Source organism: Gossypium hirsutum, chromosome A09 (assembly GCF_007990345.1).
Source record: "Gossypium hirsutum isolate 1008001.06 chromosome A09, Gossypium_hirsutum_v2.1, whole genome shotgun sequence".
NCBI classification, from domain to species: Eukaryota; Viridiplantae; Streptophyta; class Magnoliopsida; order Malvales; family Malvaceae; genus Gossypium; species Gossypium hirsutum.
The window spans coordinates 75,889,086-75,909,648 of NC_053432.1; the positions used below are offsets into that span (position 1 = coordinate 75,889,086).

Sequence of the window (20,563 nt, forward strand, 5' to 3'; positions counted from 1 at the left end):
AATTTATAGAATAAAATGGACATGGAAAATATAAAAAAATAAACTCTCACTAAAACAATAAAAAATAATTAAATCATTAAAAAAATTTCACCCGTGCTACGTTCACATATATTTACTTTTTTAAAATTCTAAAAAAATATAAAAAAAATTAAGTCCAAAATGAATATAAATATAGGCAATTTAATGTCCAAGTTTATTTGAATATGAAAACTCATTTTTTTCTAAACTCATTAATATTATAAATATTATTAACAAGATGTAAAAATTATAAATGATTATTAAAATATACAAATTATAGAATAATTATTAATTATTAAATATTCCAAAATTTATTAAAAATATAAATAAATAAAAAGTTCTAAAATGTAATACATTAAAAATTTGTCAAAATAATCGATTAAAAATGTAGTGATAAAGCATATTTTACGAAAATATAAATTTGAAGCTGTTTGGGCAACCACAACCTTAAATATGGTCAAAATATGAAAACAGTTAAAGTTCGGGCCTAAAGAGTGTCAATAAGACTAATTTTTACTTATCAGTCACCTTGGCCCATTTGAACTGACACCTCAATCACATCCAGCCCGTTTCTCAAACTAGTCGGCCCAGAAAAGTTCCGTGCGGGGAAGCTGCTTCCCGGAGCTTACAATACGCCGCCGTTTAATTTACTTGTTGGGATTTGAATTCAAAATCAGATCCATTTCTCCCGCTGCTTAAGCCTGACACTCCTCACTGCATTATCTGGAAATCCAGTTAGATCTTCCCTTTAAAGATAGTAACAAAAAGAACAAAAATGAACTCTATCACTTCACCGGTTAGCTGCACCATCGATGACAAGGACCTAGACGACGCCGCATTATGGGCTGTTATCGACTCCGCCGCCGCCTCCCACTCCTCCTCCAAGCACCGCAAACCCTTGGCGATCAAATACCACAGCCATCAATCCCCGCCCACCCCCGTTTCGGACCCCTCGCCCCCCCGGAAATTTCCTAACCAAAAGTTTCAGAACCCTAACCATCAATTTTATTCCCCTCCTAGCTCGAATTGCCGCCGGTTTACTAACTCTGGGGAAGACTATCACCGACCGTACAAAATCGCGAGGTCTTGCGCTTCCGAGGTCAGCGAGACAAGCCCGGTTGCTATAGTACAGAGGACACCAATAACCTCTTTGCCGGAGCGGTCGCCGGAGATGTATTTGTCTCCGGGTTTCGGAAGAGTTGACGTTAATGGATCCGAGGTGTCGCCGGGGAGTAGCGTAAGGAGCGAGGAGAAGGAAGGAATGAGGCATAGCTTGTCCGGGATGTTTCCTTCGGTTGCACTGTTTAAGCAGTATCAGAATGCAGCCATGGCGGTAATTTAACCTTTTATTTTAATAGAAACTTATCTTCAACGTATTAAAATTTTTTTACGTTACATTTCATAAGAATGATGTCCCATTAAATGAACAGATTTTGGAGAAATCTGATTATACGATGATATCAGGAAACCCTTTCATTAAAAAATCAGGTAAATTAACTCTGATTCGCTTCTCAGCTCTTTCATATTTGACATTTATGTGGTAAAATTTAAAATGTGAGCTTCAAGTTTTGTAGGTTGGAGGAAAATATCGTTTTACTTCAACCTCTCCTACGAAATCAAAGACAAGAACATTGAATTCGATGAAAACCGCAATGTTCAGCGTGCTGAATTCGTGGTTCGGGCTTATATGCAGTATGTTCCTTTAAACTCTTGAAAAATTAAAGGTACTTCTTTGATGGTTAGTGGTTACTTTGTTTTCCATTACTATTTTGTCTGATCATGTTGGCAGAGGTGGGAGATTCTCTGATGGGTGGGGCTCGTGTGAGCGGAGGGAGAAGAGATTTCTAAAACCAAACCATGATATCCCTAGTACAGCAGAAACCAGAGCTAAGAACAAAGCATGTCAGGTAGGTGTTTCTTTCCTTTACTCTCACATTTGCTTGTTTCTTTCTTAGGCTTTAAGTTAATCTTAATCTCAGACTATTTCAATGTTGCTTCAAAGTTGGAATAGTCGTTTGTTTACCTGGAAATATGAGTTTTGCTCAAATTCATGTGAAGTTCAAGTATTTAGTCTGAGTTTGAATTCTATCTTCATGATTTTAATGCCTCTTAATGCAAAATGCAAGCTTTTTGTAGATTAGTTGTTACTCCCATGGAATTTAAGGTAAATGGTGGGGTTTTTACATTTTAATGATCATTGAGGAGGCCTAGCTGAGAAATGTACCATAAGCTAGTGTTTTGCTCCAGCAATCAATGATCAGAAACAATGTTGCTTGGTCAATGAATGGTTTCAAAGTAAGCTGTAAATAATTCGAGCTGGATTTGAAATTCATAGTTCGAAACTTGGCACAAGTTCAATTGATTAAAATTGTCTAAGCCCGAGATTCGATGTAAACTAAAAGAAAAGCATTATCAACCTCAGTTCGATTAAGCTGATTTATATATATATTCAAACTTGAGTTAGGACTCGTGCCATATACAATTTATTTGGGGTAAAATGATAGTTTAATATCAAATATACTTGAATTCAGGATTGCTTGATGGAATAAATTTCTTAATTTTTGTAGTCAAACTTGAATAATTTGTAAGCAGAGGTATCTCATTTACAATCTTAGTTTCAAGTAAAAAAAACCCAATGTTTCTCTGTCAATACTCAATAGCCTTCCTTGCTTTTGCTGTAGCCATTTTTCAATCTCAAGAAACCACAGCTACTACTAGCTTTGTTTTGGTTTAAATATATATTTAAAATTTAATCCATTTCTTCATGGTTTAAATATATATTGTATGTTATCATGGCTAAATTTTTTTCATTAAGTTTGTTGGTGTAATATTTTAATTAAAAAAAAAAGAACTTACTAAATAGCCATACCACAAAAAATATATTATTACAATAAACTTGAAATAAACAAAAGAACTTGAACTAAATTTTAAATATTGGGAAAGTAGAAGCACTTGCTGCACATTTTAACCTTTTGTTTTTCATTTCCTACAGCTTACTGGATAAGTTCTTTTGTATCCATCAAATAATTATTTGCACTGCAACTCCATTATTCTGATTCATTTGATCGTCATGTGCTTTGTGGTTAGATTTTAGATAGTTGTTAATATATTTGCAGGATCTGCTAGGAATTGGGGAGTATCGTCCTGGTGCAAGCCAATTTCAGCGACAAATATAGCCATTCATTTTATCCCGCTCCATGTTGCAGTTAATTTCCGACTATCACAAAAATCACCGCCGGAGACATCCCTTCGCCCCCCAAAAAATAATAATTAAAGAGCAAAGCTTAAAAACCGATTTCTTTGTGAAAACAACATAGAACTTACGCAAATGGAATTGCTTCTGATTCAAAATTAGTTACCCATTCACCCCCAAAAAAAAAAACAAAAGCGTGAAGGCCCTTATAAGGGCCAATAACTCGGCTTTTACACAAATCCTGAACTCCTAACTTTGGGCTAGGACCCAGCACACATTATACTCAACATTTAAGAATGTAAGTATGGATGTATTATTGTTGTTTTGATATTGATATGTTTTCCATTTATCTATATTTTCCAAACATTTTATATTTAAATTTATAGTTTTTTTAATAAAAATTGTATTATATAAACATATAAACATACTTCAATTACATAAGTATAAATATATTTATATGTAAATATGAATCTTAAAGTTAATAATTTTGTATAATTAACAAGTGGTTGGGTGCAATGATAAGAATACATTACATTTCTAATGGAAGAATACAAGTTTGAACTTTAAAAATAATATTATTAAGAATGATAACCTCAAATCTTAAATATAAACCATAAAATAGACATATAATAATTCAAAAGAATCATTGGTTTAAATTTTCATCCATTTATTTCATTAATTATTGCTGTAAAATTCACTTACCTTTTAAAAATGCATGATCCTCTCAGTGAAGGATACAATTACTCTCAAAAGTTTATTTATTACTAATGAATTTTAAATAAACAGATAAATTTACTTGTAATTACTTATTGTTGTTCCTATTTTGTTCTATTCAAGAATTTTAAATTAAATAAAAATATAATTAGTTATAAAATTATTTTAACATAATTAAATTAAATTAAGTTCAATTATAAATTGCATTATATTTTAATATAAACATATATCAAACATATTATATTTTTAACTAATATTTTGTAAGTTAATTTTTAAAATAATGCCATGAATGATCAACAAATTATGATAATTTGTCCCCTCCTACGGATTAGGCGACAGTTTTCACAAATTTTACGAACGGAAGCCTTTACTTTCATAGTTGTTATTCTTTAAATTTTTCCGAATTCGCTTATTGGAAGAAAATAAGTTTCTTGAAATTTGAATTGGATCCCCTTAAAAATCATCTTGAAGTTGAAAAAACTACCTAATCATTCGAATCCTTGTTGCAGAGTCTATAAATTATACACCCCTGGTTGAATCATAAACACTTACTTCACTTTTGTTGAGTCTATCCCACGTTGGTAAAACTCTTCCGAAACATAACTTAAAATCTGATCTTCATTATCTAAAGGAATCCAGAGTGGGAGTGATTTACTAATTAAACCTTCATGAATCCATTTTTTTGTTCTTTTATTCCGGGTAAAACTTCCTTGATGTATTAACTACGCTAAGACAGGAGGAGTTCTATTAGACAACTTGCTCTTCTTCTTTTTTTTCACAAATGGAGATAAATTTAATTTTCCTTTTTTCCCCTCCTTTATTGAATAACTTTTAATGCAAATACATGCTAAGTTTAAACTTATTTTTATATAGATAGTGAGTTTGATATGAAATCATTTTTATTTATTTCTTTGCTTTTGAATTTTAACCAATTTATTTTTTCATTAAAACATTTTAAAAAATGATAATTAATTACTTTTAAATAAAAACACTTCGTGTTGATATATAATTGAATTGAATATAATCTTAAAATACTTAACTTCACTTGAGGCAAATATAGTTTAACTAGAATTTAGTTTTATATTATTCCAATGTATAATTTTAAAGTAAATGAATTTTCATTATTTTGAGGAAATGATAAAATAAATTACTTAGTGAATAAATCTCAAGGAGAATCCCACATTGATTTTTTTTTAGGGTAAATGAGTATTTTCATAGGGGTACTCGTATTTTACACAAAACTTCAAAAGTAAATAAACATAAAGTACAGTACCGACAATCACGGGACATATAGTCGGTCGAATCCAAAGGAAAAAGCAAGAACCTTGGCCTTTGGATAAATGGAGAAATTGTATTTTGACCCTCGTAAAAAGTTAATAATTTTAAACCCGTTAAGCTTATAATTTTAACAAAATTCCCCCTGCATATAGTTAACATAGATCAAATCTAGCCTAGCTTGGTTGGATGGTTAGTCACAAAGTTAATATATAAGAATATGATCTAATAAGGGGCAGTAAAGCAAAATGCATTACAGTAAAACCTGCTCGCCTTAACAGTTTAAAGTTAATATGAGTTATAATTACGAGCATCCACTGAAAATTTGACCCCCATTATATATTATATATATTTCTTTCAGAAAAAGGAAAATGTAGTCCACTGCTTCTTCATTCCAAAAAGCAGACCGCAAGAGTATTTAGGGTCTATCCCCGATCTCATAGCTCATTATAATCAATGATATAAGCCGGATATAGAAGAATGGAGTTCAAAGAGCATACCAATTATACTCTCCTTGACTGTTGCCTGTCAGAACTTCTCAGTTTCTTCACTACATTCAGCAGGCACTTTTCCAGGACTGTGGCTACCCATTTTCCCGAACGAGCTGATGGCCGACAAACCTTTGAAACTGCTGCTTCCTTCACTGAAATTAGACTTCCTAGATTTAATTGGCTTAGAGGGACTGAATTCTGCTCCTGTATCGATGTTGGTCATCATTCCACTACTCAGCCTTAAAGGACTAGCATCTGCTTCTGATTCGTTGTTGTCGATTTTGGCGACAACTAGTTGGGTGATTCCCCTACGGCAGAAGGGGCAAACTAGGACTAAAGGAGATGCTGTCAGTGGGTTGGGCTTCTTGTGGCAGCATAGAGCTAAGATGCAATGAGCACACATCCGGTGACCACATTGTCTAATCTCTATTGTGCATAGCCGGTCAAAGCATATGCAGCATACATCCACGTCGCTTGCCTGTTTAACACAACTTTCATCGGTGAATTAACAGCTACATTCATTTTATAATAGACTATTAACATCTTACATGTAATCTTTGCATAGAGCTGCGTAAAAGAAAAATAAGCTGTACACATTGTTACCTCGGAGGCAGTATCGTCAGCTTCGACCTCGTGCTGTGAAGCAGATGGAAGTTCATGGACTGTATCCTTCAAAATGGCTCTCTCCCTCTCTCTGTTAGCCTCCATTAAGGCCTTCTCCAAGAGCTCTTTTGCTTCTGGATTAAGCTCGCTTATGAACCTTAAAGGCAATGGCCAAACAAGAGGTTCTGCAGATGCAGGGTTCAACAAAGCTGCACATGCATCTTGTTTGTGCTTCAAAGCAATCAAATATGGTATTCTCCTGCAAATACATTAGAATCAAGGCTTTCAATGACAGTATAGAATAAACAAATTAACGGCTATTGTGTTGAAGGAAGTTCAATAGTATATAGTTCCTATAGAAGTCATAATCAGAGAAGAAATGATTTCACCATGAAATAGAAAACAGAAAAAACGAAAAAGAAATATCGAATTTCCTATAAGTTTTAGGATATAGAGTGTATCTTAACTTGTAGTTTGAATGTCAAGCTGAATGCAAGATGCTTTTCACTAAAATCAAATTGAGCATTCAACCACGAAAGCTATACTCAATGTGACAAAGTCGATAAACAGAACACTTATATAGTCATTTTAGCCTAGCAGATGAAAATAATGCAAAAATTTTGATTCGGAATACCATGGATTTTGAGCTGTAAGAAAGTAATAATTGAAGTTCGTCTTCCCTTTTCCATATATGCTTACCCATATGAATCCGGTTGAAGCCTATCAGCTCCCCAAGCAAGTAATTCCCGGATACACTCTATAGAACCCCCGCGTGCAGCAAAATGAAGAGGTGTGCTCCCAGGGTAGCTGCAAAGTGACCTAAAATCAATCCAGATTTCACAACTAAAAAGGATCAAAACACACAAGTAATCAAAGATAAATTACCCATTTCCACCAGTTGAAGCACAAACAAGAGCCCCATTATCTAAAAGTGCATGAGCACAATCAGACCATCCTTCACGAGCTGCCAAATGCAGAGGCGTAGCACCGTTCTCATCTCTTATATTAACAAATCTCGCAAAGCCCCTACAAATTCACAATGCCATTCAATTCAATCAGACAGCAACACAAAGTTTAAGTTCATGAATTTGGCCACTTCTTTTTAAAGGGTAAAGAGAAAGAGACCAAGAATCTGCAAGGGGGCTGCTGTGAGCAGCAGAAAGAAGAGCTTGAAGGCAATCAAAATGGCCATAGTAGGCAGCATAATGCAAGCAAGTCCTTCCTTGAAGTGAATCAAACATCAATACCTGATTAATTTTTCATAAACATCACACTGATCAGTTTCTAAGCAAACACAAAATAGTACAGTGTAGCAGGATAAAAAGGAAAAACATGACATACATATGATCCACTCTGGATAAGCCTTTTCACACAGTCGGTCTTCCCATGCATTGCAGCCAACATCAATGGGGTCTAAACCCATCACAAGCACAACAGATCAATGGGATAGAAATAAAGCCAGCCAATCAGAAACATGCAAGGGAAAGAAAGAAGAATTCCTTTCTGAAAACAAGTACCTGTCTGTGACGATTCAAGATGTCTGAATTTGGATGCCGATCTAAAAGAAACGAAAGAATCTGCAGCAATGATCAAAACCAGGCACCAAAACAAAAGAATCCCAGAAAGAAACCATCAACATTGTCCCCCGAAATAAAATCCCAAAATCGATTAAGAAACAAACAAACAAAAAAAAGAACCCACCTCGATCTGGCCATGGATAGCTGCCACATGAAGTATAGACAACTTCCCATATCGAGTGGTGCTTTTTAAGGTAACTGGGTCTGCTTCAACCATTGCCTTAACCATGTCCAAGTCACCTGTCTGAACAGCACTGAGCAAATCATTCTCATGGTTTTCCAAGCAGCTAAGCTTTTGACCCATCACCTTCTGTCCACCTTATCTGTTATTATAAACGAATGGAGAACTGCCACAGACCCAGCGGAGTCTACCTCACGCGCCACCAGTAGGTGGTGGTGAAGTGGATGCTGATGGTGATAGTGGCAAAGGAGAGATTGTGAAAGTGAAATGGGCTTTTATTTAATCTAATGTAATCTAATCTAATCTATATGTACTACCACTTAACTAGACAGACACTATGGAGGTGATGCCTCGTAGTTTGGTCCGAGATTTCAGGCCATTGCCAAAATGCATTTCGGACACTTTAAGATTCTCTTCATGTATTTGTTCCTTGGCCTTTGCTTTGCTGGGAATTAGAATTTTAACTTTAACATGGAACATTATCTTGTCTTAAAATTTTTAATCTTATTGCTGTCAATTTCTCAAACAGTTTAATTCCCCTCCATGACCGAAAGCTATGAGAATATGCTCCTTTTCTTTTTTGTGCTTTTAATTGAATCTTCTATTTTAATATTTCTACTTTCATGCTTCAAGTCAAATAAAATCAGACTTAAAAGAGAGAGAGAGAGAGAGCACTCCAATCGTTGAATGTGAGACAGTACAATAGAAATAAGGTGAAAATCAATAGAACAAGTGTTAGGTCTAATTATTATATCAGTCCTCCTTTTATTTATACAATTAGAATTTAATCTCTTTATTAAAGTGGGAGGATTCCTTTTGAGACCATCCCAAAATTTAAAACAATCCTTTTCGGCCTTCCATTAAACGGGATAAATGCATTTTTGGTCTCTCTAAAATTAATAAGTTAAGTTAATACAAAATTTTTAGTTTTAGTCCTTCCAATTTTTTATAATATTATCTTGCTCCCTTTAAATAATTTTTTTTTATTTCGCTCTTGCATGTAATATTGTTTACGAGACTTTTTTTTTTCATTTTAGAAATATCATATAATCTAATTTAATAGAATTCTTTAGACAATATTATCAATTAAACTTTAATTATTAAATTAAAGGATTAAACGTGCATAAATTAAATTTAAAATATGTAAAAAGAACTAGATTTAAGTTCTAAACTTTTCTATTTTTAATTAAAATCATGTTCAAAACAAGTCTTTGGGTAAAATAGGGAAAAAATGCTTGAACTAAAATTAAATACTAATAATGGACATTTTAAATTTTATTATTTTTAACAACCAAATAAAATGTCAATATTTTAATCTATTGAAACTCTGGAATATCTATTTTTCACCCGATTAAACTTTTGATTAATCGAAATTTTAAGAGGGTCTATAATCAACTTGTGTGAAAACATGGAATCAATTGAGTAAAAAAGAGATATGTGGGGGGTTAATGATTCGGATGGTTAATTCAGGAAATAAAGTTTGGGGGGGGGGGGGGATGAGACAAATTAGCTTTTCTTCTTTTGACTTGTATTCTTCATTGTTACCCTCCTTGGTATCAACATATACTTCGACCTTTTACTTTTTGGTGTTTTCTGTCTGTTAATTACAGCTCGGAAGGAAAAGTTTGGAAAAACAAATTTTAACAAAAGCTGAGATGGTATGTTGATGTGTTACAGCCCGCACAAAAGAGCCCGTGATTAAGGCAATCAATACGATAAGATTACTCGGTTTATTTATTTGAATCTCGGTTAAATTATAAATATCTTAATAAATTGTATTTTTATTAAGATAATTATTTTAAATTGTAAAAGATAAATATATATAGAATTTAAATTTCTTATTAATAGAATTAATGTCAATTATTAATTTAATTCGATTTATACTATTAGATCTAGAATAACTCAATTATAAATACAGTTCTCTCTCTATTTATATTCATTTTATTTACGTAAATATTTGATATGCGTTAGTTCAAGAATAAACTTGACCTAAACAAATTTAAATTTAAAAAACTAGCTCTAAAACCGTGCTATTTACAAGAATAAAATTCTAAGCTACGAAAATTAAAGTAAAAATTTAACAAAAAAAAACCTTATCAATGTTCATGTGCATGCTTCTACTGATTTCATTTATTCCAAATATAGTAACTTATTCTTATTTAAACTTAAGTTGGAGTGAAATTTACGCGACTAAATGAAGGGCTTTGTTAACATTAATGGGAGACAACATTAATGGCAAACAATACAAAGTGGTGCAAGTTTAGCACCCTAAAGTTGACTTTGAAAAAGTGGCATGGGATAATTTTTTTTTGGTCCTTGAGATAATGGGCTATTTATTGTTTGGTTCTTGAACCTCAACTATAAATAGGCCTTCTCATTTCTCATTTCAATCATCCCAACAAATCTTTCTCTCTTAGTTTTCTCTCTTCTCCCATTTGAGAATTCTTAAGGAATTCTATTTATTTGTAATACTTTGGAGATAGTAAAGTTATCATCTGGTGTTAGTGCCTGAGGACGTAGGTATAATTTACCGAACCTCGTTAAATCTCTTGTGTTCTTTCTTGTCCTATTTTTCTTTCAATATTTGAGGGTATAATAGTAGTATTTAATTGTGCTATTAAATTACTATAGAAGGGATATTCTGTCTAAGGAAAGACTTGGTATTTAAGAGATCCATGTGATCCACCTCTCTTCCCTGGGAATTGAATTTTGTGTGATTTTTTAGTACAATAATTTACACGCTTCCGACCCTATTGGAACAACAAGTGGTATCAGAGCCGAAGGTTAATCGTAGTATGCTCTGTGGTTGCAGTTTGAACTGATCTTCCACATCAGAAAAGATTTCCTTAGGTATATTGAAAGATTATGGAGAAAACGGTCGGTGTAGGAGCTTCAACATCGTCCATGTGGACAAGACCGACAATTGCAAATGCAAGATTGGCCGTGGAGATCTTTGATGGCACGGGCCATTTTGGTATGTGGCAAAGTGAGGTTCTAGATGCCCTTTTTCAGCAGGGTCTAGACATTGCCATTGATGAAGAGAAACCAGATGATGTACAGGAGAAAGATTGGAAGGCGATCAATCGGTTGGCATGTGGCACAATTCGATCATGCCTTTCTCGAGAGCAGAGGTATGCTTTTTCAAAGGAGACTTCTGCAAATAAGTTGTGGGTGGCACTTGAAGAAAATTTTTTGAAGAAAAACAGTCAAAATAAGCTCCACTTGAAGAAAAGACTGTTTCGCTTCACATACGTCCCAAGTACCACAATGAATGATCACATCACCAAATTTAATCAGTTAGTCACTGATATGCTGAATATGGATGAGACATTCAAAGATGAAGATTTGGCTTTGATGCTGTTGGGGTCACTTCCTGAGGAGTTTGAGTTCCTAGAAACTACTCTACTTCATGGCAGGAGTGATATATCTCTGAGCGAAGTCTGTGCGGCCTTATACAGTAATGAACAGAGAAAGAATGACAAACAGAAAAACTCAATCAGAGATACAGAAGCTTTAGTAGTCCGAGGTCGTTCATACACTCGGAAGAAAACTCAAAAGGGGAGATCAAAGTCAAAGTCCAGACTCGGGAAAGATGAATGTGCCTTTTGTCATGAGAAAGGCCACTGGAAGAAAAATTGTCCAAAGCTGAAGAATAAGGGAAAAGCTGCTGTAGATGCTTGTGTTGCAAAGCATGACACTAGTGACTCTGAACTATCACTGGTTGCATCATCATCGTCGTTCCATTCAGATGAGTGGATATTGGATTCGGGTTGTACCTTTCATATGTCCCCTAACCGGGAGTGGTTCTCTGATTTAGTAGAACTAAATGGAGGAGTTGTTTATATGGGCAATGACAATGCCTGTAAAACTGTTGGGATAGGTTCAATCCAATTAAAGAATCAAGATGGATCAACCAGAGTTCTGACTGATGTTCGGTACGTGCCCAGTTTGAAGAAAAATCTCATCTCATTGGGAGCCTTGGAATCCAATGGTTCAGTTGTTACTATGAGAGATGGGATTTTGAAAGTGACATCTGGCGCACTTGTGATATTAAAGGGCATCAGGAAAAATAACTTGTATTACTACCAAGGTAGTACAGTTATTGGAGCAGTCGCTACAGCTTCCGGTAACAAAGAATTGGACTCAATGCAGTTGTGGCATATGAAGTTGGGACATGCCAGCGAAAAATCCTTGCAAATTCTGGCAAAGCAAGGATTGTTGAAAGGTGCAAAGGCTTGCAAATTAAAATTTTGTGAGCACTGTGTTCTGGGAAAGCAAAAGAGAGTGAAATTCGGCACTGCTATCCATAATACAAAAGGTATTTTGGAATATATTCACTCAGATGTGTGGAGGCCTTCCAAAACACCTTCGTTGGGAGGAAAACACTACTTTGTTACTTTTGTTGATGACTTTTCCAGAAGAGTTTGGGTGTATACCATGAAAACTAAAGATGAAGTGCTTGGAGTTTTTCTTAAATGGAAAACTATGATCGAAAACCAGACTGGCAAGAAAATCAAGCGGCTTAGGACGGACAATGGAGGGGAATATAAAAGTGATCCGTTCTTCGATGTGTGCCAAGAGTATGGTATTGTTCGACACTTCACAGTTAGGGATACACCACAACAGAATGGAGTGGCAGAGCGTATGAATCGAACATTGCTGGAGAAAGTTCGATGTATGTTGTCCAATGCTGGGTTGGGCAAGCAATTTTGGGCTGAGGCTGTGACATACGCTGGCCATCTTGTTAATCGTTTGCCATCATCTGCATTAGAAAGAAAAACTCCTATGGAGGTATGGTCTGGAAAACCGGCTACAGATTATGATTCCTTACATGTGTTTGGAACCACTGCATATTACCATGTGAAGGAGTCAAAGTTAGATCCGAGGGAAAAGAAAGCTCTCTTTATGGGAATCACTTCTGGAGTGAAGGGATTTCGTCTTTGGTGCTTAAGCACAAAGAAAATGATCTGTAGCAGAGATGTTACCTTTGATGAATCTGCCACATTGAAAAAGGTAGCAGATAAAGATATTCAGACGAGCAATACTCCACAGCAGGTGGAGTGTACTCCAAAATAGGTGGAGTTTGAGCAGATGGGGATTTGCCCAGTTAATAAGTCTAATTCTCCAGCCACAATGGAGGAATTAGAGGTTGAAGAGGTTCTGACCCAAGAACCACTAAGTACACCAGAACCAGTTGCAGTTGCAAGGCCACGGAGAGAAATTCGTAAACCTGCTCGATTTACTGATATGGTGGCCTACGCCCTTCCCGTTGTTGATGATATTCCTATCACTTATCAAGAAGCAATGCAAAGCTTAGAAAGTGATCAATGGAAAAGCGCCATGGATGAAGAAATGCAGTCTCTCCGGAAGAACAATACTTGGGAGTTGGCGCAATTACCGAAAGGTAAAAGGGCAATCAGATGCAAGTGGGTATTCGCAAAGAAAGATGAATCTCCTAGCAAGAAGGATATTCACTACAAGGCAAGATTGGTAGCTAAAGGCTACGCTCAGAAGGAGGGAATTGACTACAATGATGTATTTTCCCCTGTTGTGAAGCATTCCTCCATTAGAATTTTGTTGGCCTTGGTAGCACAGTTGAATTTGGAGCTAGCTCAACTTGATGTTAAGACGGCTTTCTTGCATGGTGAGTTAGAAGAGGAGATCTATATGACTCAGCCAGAAGGATACACAGATGCTGGTGGTAGAAATTGGGTTTGTAAGCTTAACAAATCGCTATATGGATTGAAGCAATCCCCGAGGCAGTGGTACAAGCGATTTGATAGCTTTATGAGAAGGCAGAAGTACACAAGAAGCAAATATGACAATTGTGTATATTTGCAGAAGCTACATGACGGATCTTTCATTTATCTACTCTTGTATGTTGATGATATGTTAATCGCTTCGAAGAGCCAAAATGAGATAGATAAGCTGAAGCTTCAGTTGAATCAAGAGTTCGAGATGAAAGATCTAGGTGAGGCCAAGAAGATTCTCGGCATGGAGATAAGTAGAGATAGACCGAGAGGCAAGCTCTGTTTAAATCAGAAGCAATATCTGAAAAAGGTATTACAATGTTTTGGTGTAAATGAAAACACAAAACATGTAAGTACCCCACTTGCTTCTCATTTGAAACTTAGTGCTCAATTATCTCCGAAAACTGAAGAAGAAAGAGAATATATGGCGAAAGTCCCATATGCTAATGCAGTTGGGAGTTTGATGTATGTGATGGTGTGTACGAGGCCTGACATTTCACAAGCTGTTGGAGTTGTGAGCAGGTATATGCATGATCCTGGAAAAGGACATTGGCAAGCTGTGAAATGGATTCTACGGTATCTTCGAAAAACCGTAGATGTTGGTTTAATTTTTGAACAGAATGAAGCACTTGGTCAGTTTGTAGTTGGATATGTTGATTCCGACTTTGCTGGTGATTTAGATAAACGTCGTTCAACTACGGGGTATCTGTTTACTCTTGCGAAAGCCCTAGTGAGTTGGAAGTCTACCTTACAGTCTACAGTAGCTGTGTCTACTACAGAGGCAGAATATATGGCAGTTACAGAAGCTGTTAAGGAGGCTATTTGGCTTAATGGATTGTTGAAAGACTTAGGAGTTGTTCAAAGTCACATAAGTTTATATTGTGACAGTCAGAGCGCTATTCATTTAGTGAAAAATCAAGTCTATCATTCAAGAACCAAGCATATCGACGTAAGATATCACTTTGTGCGGGAAGTCTTTGAAAAAGGAAAAATTCTACTTCAGAAGATTCCGACAGCAGATAATCCCGCAGATATGATGACCAAGGTGGTAACAACAATCAAGTTTAATCATTGTTTGAACTTGATTAACATCCTGAGAATTTGAACACCTTCAGGTGTATGGCGCTCGAGAGTGCATTTGTAGGCACTACAAAAGATAACTTTATCGAATTTGGGGAGTTGAAGGAAGTGTGTGAAGATGTGATTATCCTAATCAAATCTTCAAGGTGGAGATTGTTAACATTAATGGGAGACAACATTAATGGCAAACAATACAAAGTGGTGCAAGTTTAGCACCCTAAAGTTGACTTTGAAAAAGTGGCATGGGATAATTTTTTTTTGGTCCTTGAGATAATGGGCTATTTATTGTTTGGTCCTTGAACCTCAACTATAAATAGGCCTTCTCATTTCAATCATCCCAACCAATCTTTCTCTCTTAGTTTTCTCTCTTCTCCCATTTGAAAATTCTTAAGGAATTCTATTTGTTTGTAATACTTTGGAGATAGTAAAGTTATCATCTGGTGTTAGTGCCCGAGGACGTAGGTATAATTTACCGAACCTCGTTAAATCTCTTGTGTTCTTTCTTGTCCTATTTTTCTTTCAATATTTGAGGGTATAATAGTAGTATTTAATTGTGCTATTAAATTACTATAGAAGTGATATTCTGTCTAAGGAAAGACTTGGTATTTAAGAGATCCATGTGATCTACCTCTCTTCCCTGGGAATTGAATTTTGTGTGATTTTTTAGTACAATAATTTACACGCTTCCGACCCTATTGGAACAACAGGCTTAAACTTTTTATAAAGTAAAGTTGTATATTTTTCATACATTTGATGGGTGTATTTCAAATTTTAAATGTAAATTACAAATTTATTGACTAAACTTTATTTGGTTGATAAAAAGATTGCGTTTAAGTTTTGTGTTCAATTTGATTTCTACACAACCTTGTACCTTTTACAATAAATTATTTTGTGGCCAAAAAAATTATACTGAGAATTTAGAAATTATATTAATTATTTCCAAAAAGGTATAAATAATTGGAAAAAGAAAACACAAGATAAATAATCCCAAATCAAGAATATAGATAGAATTTAACAATTGTTCTAAGAAGCTTTCTTTCAATTAAAAGATTTATTCTTTACTTTTATTTATTTCATGGTAAAATGGTTTTTAATTAAGAAATATTAATGGTGGATAATAGTTTGATCAGTATCGAAGTGGATAGAGAATATATTCTGAAGATAAAATAAATCAAAAGATATCATTAAAAAAAAACATCAGTCAAATAGACATGAGAGAACCTAGGCAAAATATTACTGCACTGTTCCATCAATTGTGTAGATATATTCATCGAAATAATAATAATAAAAGAAAAAACCCAAAGTCCATGAAGAAACAGCGATGAATATCAAAAGATGGTGTTCTTGGAAGGAATCCAGTGGCCACTGCGTCATTTAAGATGATTTCTCAATTGAACTGAGAAACAGGGTAAGCAATCTCATCTCCCGTAGTTTCAAAATAAACCCAATATTTCAACCCCTGTTTCCCAGTGATCTTCCCCACCCACTAGCATCAAACCTGTCCAGATAACGGAAAATCTGAGTAGCTTTTGTGATGGTTACCGGCGGTGTCACTGGTCGGACCTCGTCGGCTGAAACTATCTCAACCAGAGGCCGACTCTGATCTTCTTCTTCTTCAAAGAGTATTGTTATTCAACGGGGATAAGACCTTAGCTTCGAAGTAAGAATACTTCTTCCTTGCTGCATACTTCTACTTTGTCTCCTTTGAAAAACACCGCCATTGTGGTTTAAACACCATTCAGAAATATTGTTGAATGGAAAAGTTTCTTGCCATTTGAATGTTTTGGGCCCCAGAGGGGAGAGTCACCAAATACAGAGACGTTTTAATCTTTTACGAGAGAATAATGACATAGTTAAGTCAATGGGGGTGCTGAAAGAAGAGGTAAAAGGCAATCAACATGGCCATAGTAAGCAGCGTAATGCAGACAAGTGATTCCTTGTATTTTGCGGGTTAGAATAGAGAGTAGTGGAATGATTAATTGTAGATGGTAATGGGCTTTTTTAAGCGTTTAAGCTGAAGCTCGGAGAGGGAAACAAAGGAAGTGATGTAGAAAAGGGTAAGCAAGCCAAGTACGCCCCCAATGACCGTAAAACGATCAACAATATTGCAACGAGAAAACGACCCACCTCACCTCAACTCCAAAGGCGAGACCTCAACACATTGCAAGCGGGTAATTACGGTGGGAAAACAAGCAATAACGAGAAAGCTGGATCACCAGAGACTGACAACCATCCACGTTCCACAGCCAAAAGGAGGCGTACAGTCTCTTCCCACAGTCCACCCACAACCATTGTAGAAGCTGGCGCCATCCCTTAAAACATAACAGAGGATGAAAAGAAAAAGGAGAAGATGGGAAGAAGCAGAGGAACTGTGAAAGACAATTCAAGGGGGAGAGGGAAGGGGAGGGCCGATGGCGGTCAACAGAGAACCGACGCCTAGGCTTTTCTTCGGTTAAATTACACCGGTTGTAACTCAACTATTAGCGTAATCTTTTTTTAGTCATTCAACTTCAAAATTTTGTGATTTAGTCACTAACACTATCGTAATTGAGACGACGGGACAGTTTTATTGACATAATAATGAATATAACCCTCAAATATTTATAAATTTTATTAATTTAGTTCTAATTTTAAAAAATTAATAAATTTAACCATCAACTTTACACATTCTATCAATTTAGTCTTAATTCTAAAATAATTTTCAAAATAAAAATAAAAAATTCAAAAATCTTTAAAAAAAAAAAAGAAAAATACTAAAAATCAATTTTTAGAAAATTTTAAAAGTTTTTAAAAAATAAAAAATATTTTTCTATTTTTAATTAAAATTTCCGTGTTTTGTATAACAAAAATATTGAAAAATAAGTACTACTAAAACATTAGAGAAATTTCGTCAAAAGAAAAAGCATTAGAGAAATTAAAATTTGGTCACCAAGTCTCAATCCCAATGGAGAATGGGCCGAAAGTGGAGCAAAAATCTTTTATGATATATCAAAATTCATACGTGGTGGAAAGTGGGTTATCCATTTGTATCATGGGCTTTTATTAGTGTACAGTCTTTAAAAATGAAAAATATTTGGGCTCAATAGGCAGTCGTTTTCCTTCAAAACAATTTCAGTTAAACCCTTTTAAAAAGTTTACCTATTGTAAGGGTAGAGCTAAAAATTTTATTTGTGAGATTAAAATCTTAAAATCTAAAACATCATAAAAATATTAAAGTGCTAAAATTAAAAGAATATATATATCTAAATAATCAATTACACATAGGACAAAAAATTTCACGAGTTATTAAGGACTAACTTATGTATATATAAGTGTGTATTCAAATTTGTCTAGGCAAAAAGTTAAAATATTGTTTAAGGGGATTGAAATTAAATAATAAATTCTGAGGGCTAAAGTATAATTTTACCATTATATTTATTTATAATTATATAAATGTTAAAGTTGCTAAAAGGGAAAATTTATCATATTGAGAGTCAAGAAAAAATAATAATTTTATCTTAAAAGATAAAAAAAATAGATAAGATTATATTTTCTTTCAGCTTTAAAATATTTTTTTATTATTCAATAAAAGGTTAAGAAAATTGAATGAGCCAAAGCGAGCATAGACCTCTATCTACCTCTAAGTAAGACCTCAACTTTGAACCTCAAAAAATTTTAAAGGTATTTTTACAAAAAAAGAAAGAAAAAATGCAAAACTCCATTAGCATGTTAGAGTTAATCAACCATAGATAAGTTGACTATTGTGTCAGTTGGAGTTGTCAGTGATTGTTACTCGGTTACATACGATTTATTAGTTAACATGTTAGTTGTGAACCATTTGAAAAGAGGAAAATGTTGTTACTTGTAAAGTTTATATTAGCACAACTTATGTGGCTTTGTATAGTGTTCAGTGATATTAATATTAAGCTTGATGAAATCAAACTTTGTCAAATTCTATCTTTAAACGTTAAGCGACGTAAATTAAATGATTATTGATTGACTTGGGTATAATATTTTCATTTCTTTCCATCTTGGTGTTGATCAGATTAACGATCATAGCCAACATTGAGGTTTCTTGTCTTGAAAGGGCTTTGTAACACACCATCATATTGGTATTTAGGTAGAATTACAAGATGACTGGAAATCGACCTGGTAACTTGTCTTGAACCTTGACAATTTACCTTTGTGTCTTGTCCCAAAGCAAAAAATTAAAACATTTTAAAGGTTGTTGAATGGGCTGCTTCAAACTGAGCTGGAAGAGATTTCATGTGTTTGTCTACCTTCTGATGCTAAAACGACTAAAATTTATAATTTCCTCTTTCGTTTTAGTAGTCAGTGTTCACATCATATACCAAACATTATAGACAAATAAGTAGGTTAATTGTTCCCTATATTCATTTGTTTATTTTTTATTAAAATAAATCTCTTTTTTTTCTTTTTTTCTTTTTTTCTTTTACTTTTATTTATGAGTTAGGAACAAATATGTATAGACACAAATTTATAGTACATTCATGATGTGGGTAAAAAAAAAACAAATATATTTATTAAAAGTTTACGTTATATATGATACTTCGGTTGAAATAAAAAATTTGAAGTTTTATTACTCATGATGTCTTTAGTTCAAATTTCATCATGTGTAAATTTTTTATTTATAAAAATATAAGAAGATAAACACACCTTCCAAGTAATATAACTTAATAAAAAAATGGGCGTTTAGTAATTTTCAACTAACTAAAACCCGATTAATTGGTAAACTAATTTAATAAAAGAAATCTTTCTTTAGTACATTTAGTACCTATGAATTTTTTTTATATAAATTTTAATTTTTTTACTTTTGTATGTGAAAATTTGATTTAATACATTTATATAGCAAGCTTCTCCTTATTCCTTTTCCTTTGAATGATTTTAGTTTCATTTACCTTCGGTGGCCGAAGGGATGGAGTTGTCTCCCCGATCTCCGAAGAAGAGGCCCATTTTGCCAAATTCATAGGTACACAATTTTTATTAAAAAAAGGTAAGTAATTAAAATTTGAAGTTTTTATGTAATGTATTTTGAATATATACTTGGATTTAGTTTCAATCAATTTAAAGTTTATATTGAAATTTATTTTTATGCTAATATTTAAATTTAAATAAAAATATTTTTGATATATAATTTATTTGAATTAAATTAGAAAAAAAAAGGTTGGCTCAAAATCGCCTTAATATCAATTAAATTAATGGCTAAAACTTTAAAAAGCCCTTATTACTATTCAATGAATAAATAGTATTTTTTTAATTTTAAAACTATTTATAAATTGTTTGTATTTTTAAAAAAATATTTTTAATGTTTAAAGAATTTTTATTATTTTCATAATTTTTAGAAATATTTTAAAATGTATTTTTTGAACCAGTAAGAACAACATTAATAAAAAATATAATTGTTAAGGACTAAAAAAATTATTTTATCTTATTATAATTTTCATGTCGAAAATGATAATGATAAAATTGGACAGAAAGATCAAAATTATTAAATAAGAAGTACAGGAATTTAATATTTTAAAATTAAAATATAAAAACTAAAATTTAAGTTAAAAAAAATCTGATGTTACTGTCACAGCATGAATATTTATTTTTAAGATACACAGCATGAACCTTAAGGGTATGGGGGCCATATGTTAGCGTATTCATCGCCGCACCCTCAACAAATTGATTAGGGACTA

The 20,563-nt window shown here is 33.7% G+C and overlaps 2 protein-coding genes across 2 annotated transcripts; one reads left to right on the top strand and one right to left on the bottom strand.

Moving 5' to 3' along the window:
- The first annotated feature begins 679 nt into the window (after positions 1-679).
- On the top strand, positions 680-3,560 carry LOC107889694 (uncharacterized). Its single transcript, XM_016814218.2, has 5 exons — positions 680-1,351; positions 1,449-1,506; positions 1,593-1,710; positions 1,808-1,925; positions 3,135-3,560. Exons 1-5 carry the CDS (start codon positions 794-796, stop codon positions 3,192-3,194), a joined length of 912 nt encoding a protein of 303 aa, XP_016669707.1. The 5' UTR covers positions 680-793; the 3' UTR covers positions 3,195-3,560.
- A 1,851-nt stretch (positions 3,561-5,411) lies between these two features.
- LOC107889695 (putative E3 ubiquitin-protein ligase XBAT31) lies at positions 5,412-8,728 on the bottom strand. The gene is made up of 8 exons (XM_016814219.2): positions 7,996-8,728; positions 7,812-7,871; positions 7,636-7,707; positions 7,420-7,541; positions 7,180-7,320; positions 6,994-7,101; positions 6,295-6,553; positions 5,412-6,169 (listed from the first exon to the last, which is right to left on the bottom strand). Exons 1-8 carry the CDS (start codon positions 8,173-8,175, stop codon positions 5,729-5,731), a joined length of 1,383 nt encoding a protein of 460 aa, XP_016669708.1. The 5' UTR covers positions 8,176-8,728; the 3' UTR covers positions 5,412-5,728.
- Positions 8,729-20,563: the final 11,835 nt, after the last annotated feature.

Coding starts and splice junctions, on each gene's coding strand:
- LOC107889695 (XM_016814219.2), bottom strand. CDS start 8,175: ATGGGTCAAAAGCTTAGCTGCTTGGAAAACCATGAGAATGATTTGCTC. Junction 7,321..7,419: donor AGCCCCCTTGCAGATTCTTG/GTCTCTTTCTCT, acceptor GTGAATTTGTAG/GGGCTTTGCGAGATTTGTTA. Junction 7,102..7,179: donor GCTTCAACTGGTGGAAATGG/GTAATTTATCTT, acceptor GTCACTTTGCAG/CTACCCTGGGAGCACACCTC.
- LOC107889694 (XM_016814218.2), top strand. CDS start 794: ATGAACTCTATCACTTCACCGGTTAGCTGCACCATCGATGACAAGGAC. Junction 1,507..1,592: donor CCCTTTCATTAAAAAATCAG/GTAAATTAACTC, acceptor CAAGTTTTGTAG/GTTGGAGGAAAATATCGTTT. Junction 1,711..1,807: donor GTGGTTCGGGCTTATATGCA/GTATGTTCCTTT, acceptor TCATGTTGGCAG/AGGTGGGAGATTCTCTGATG.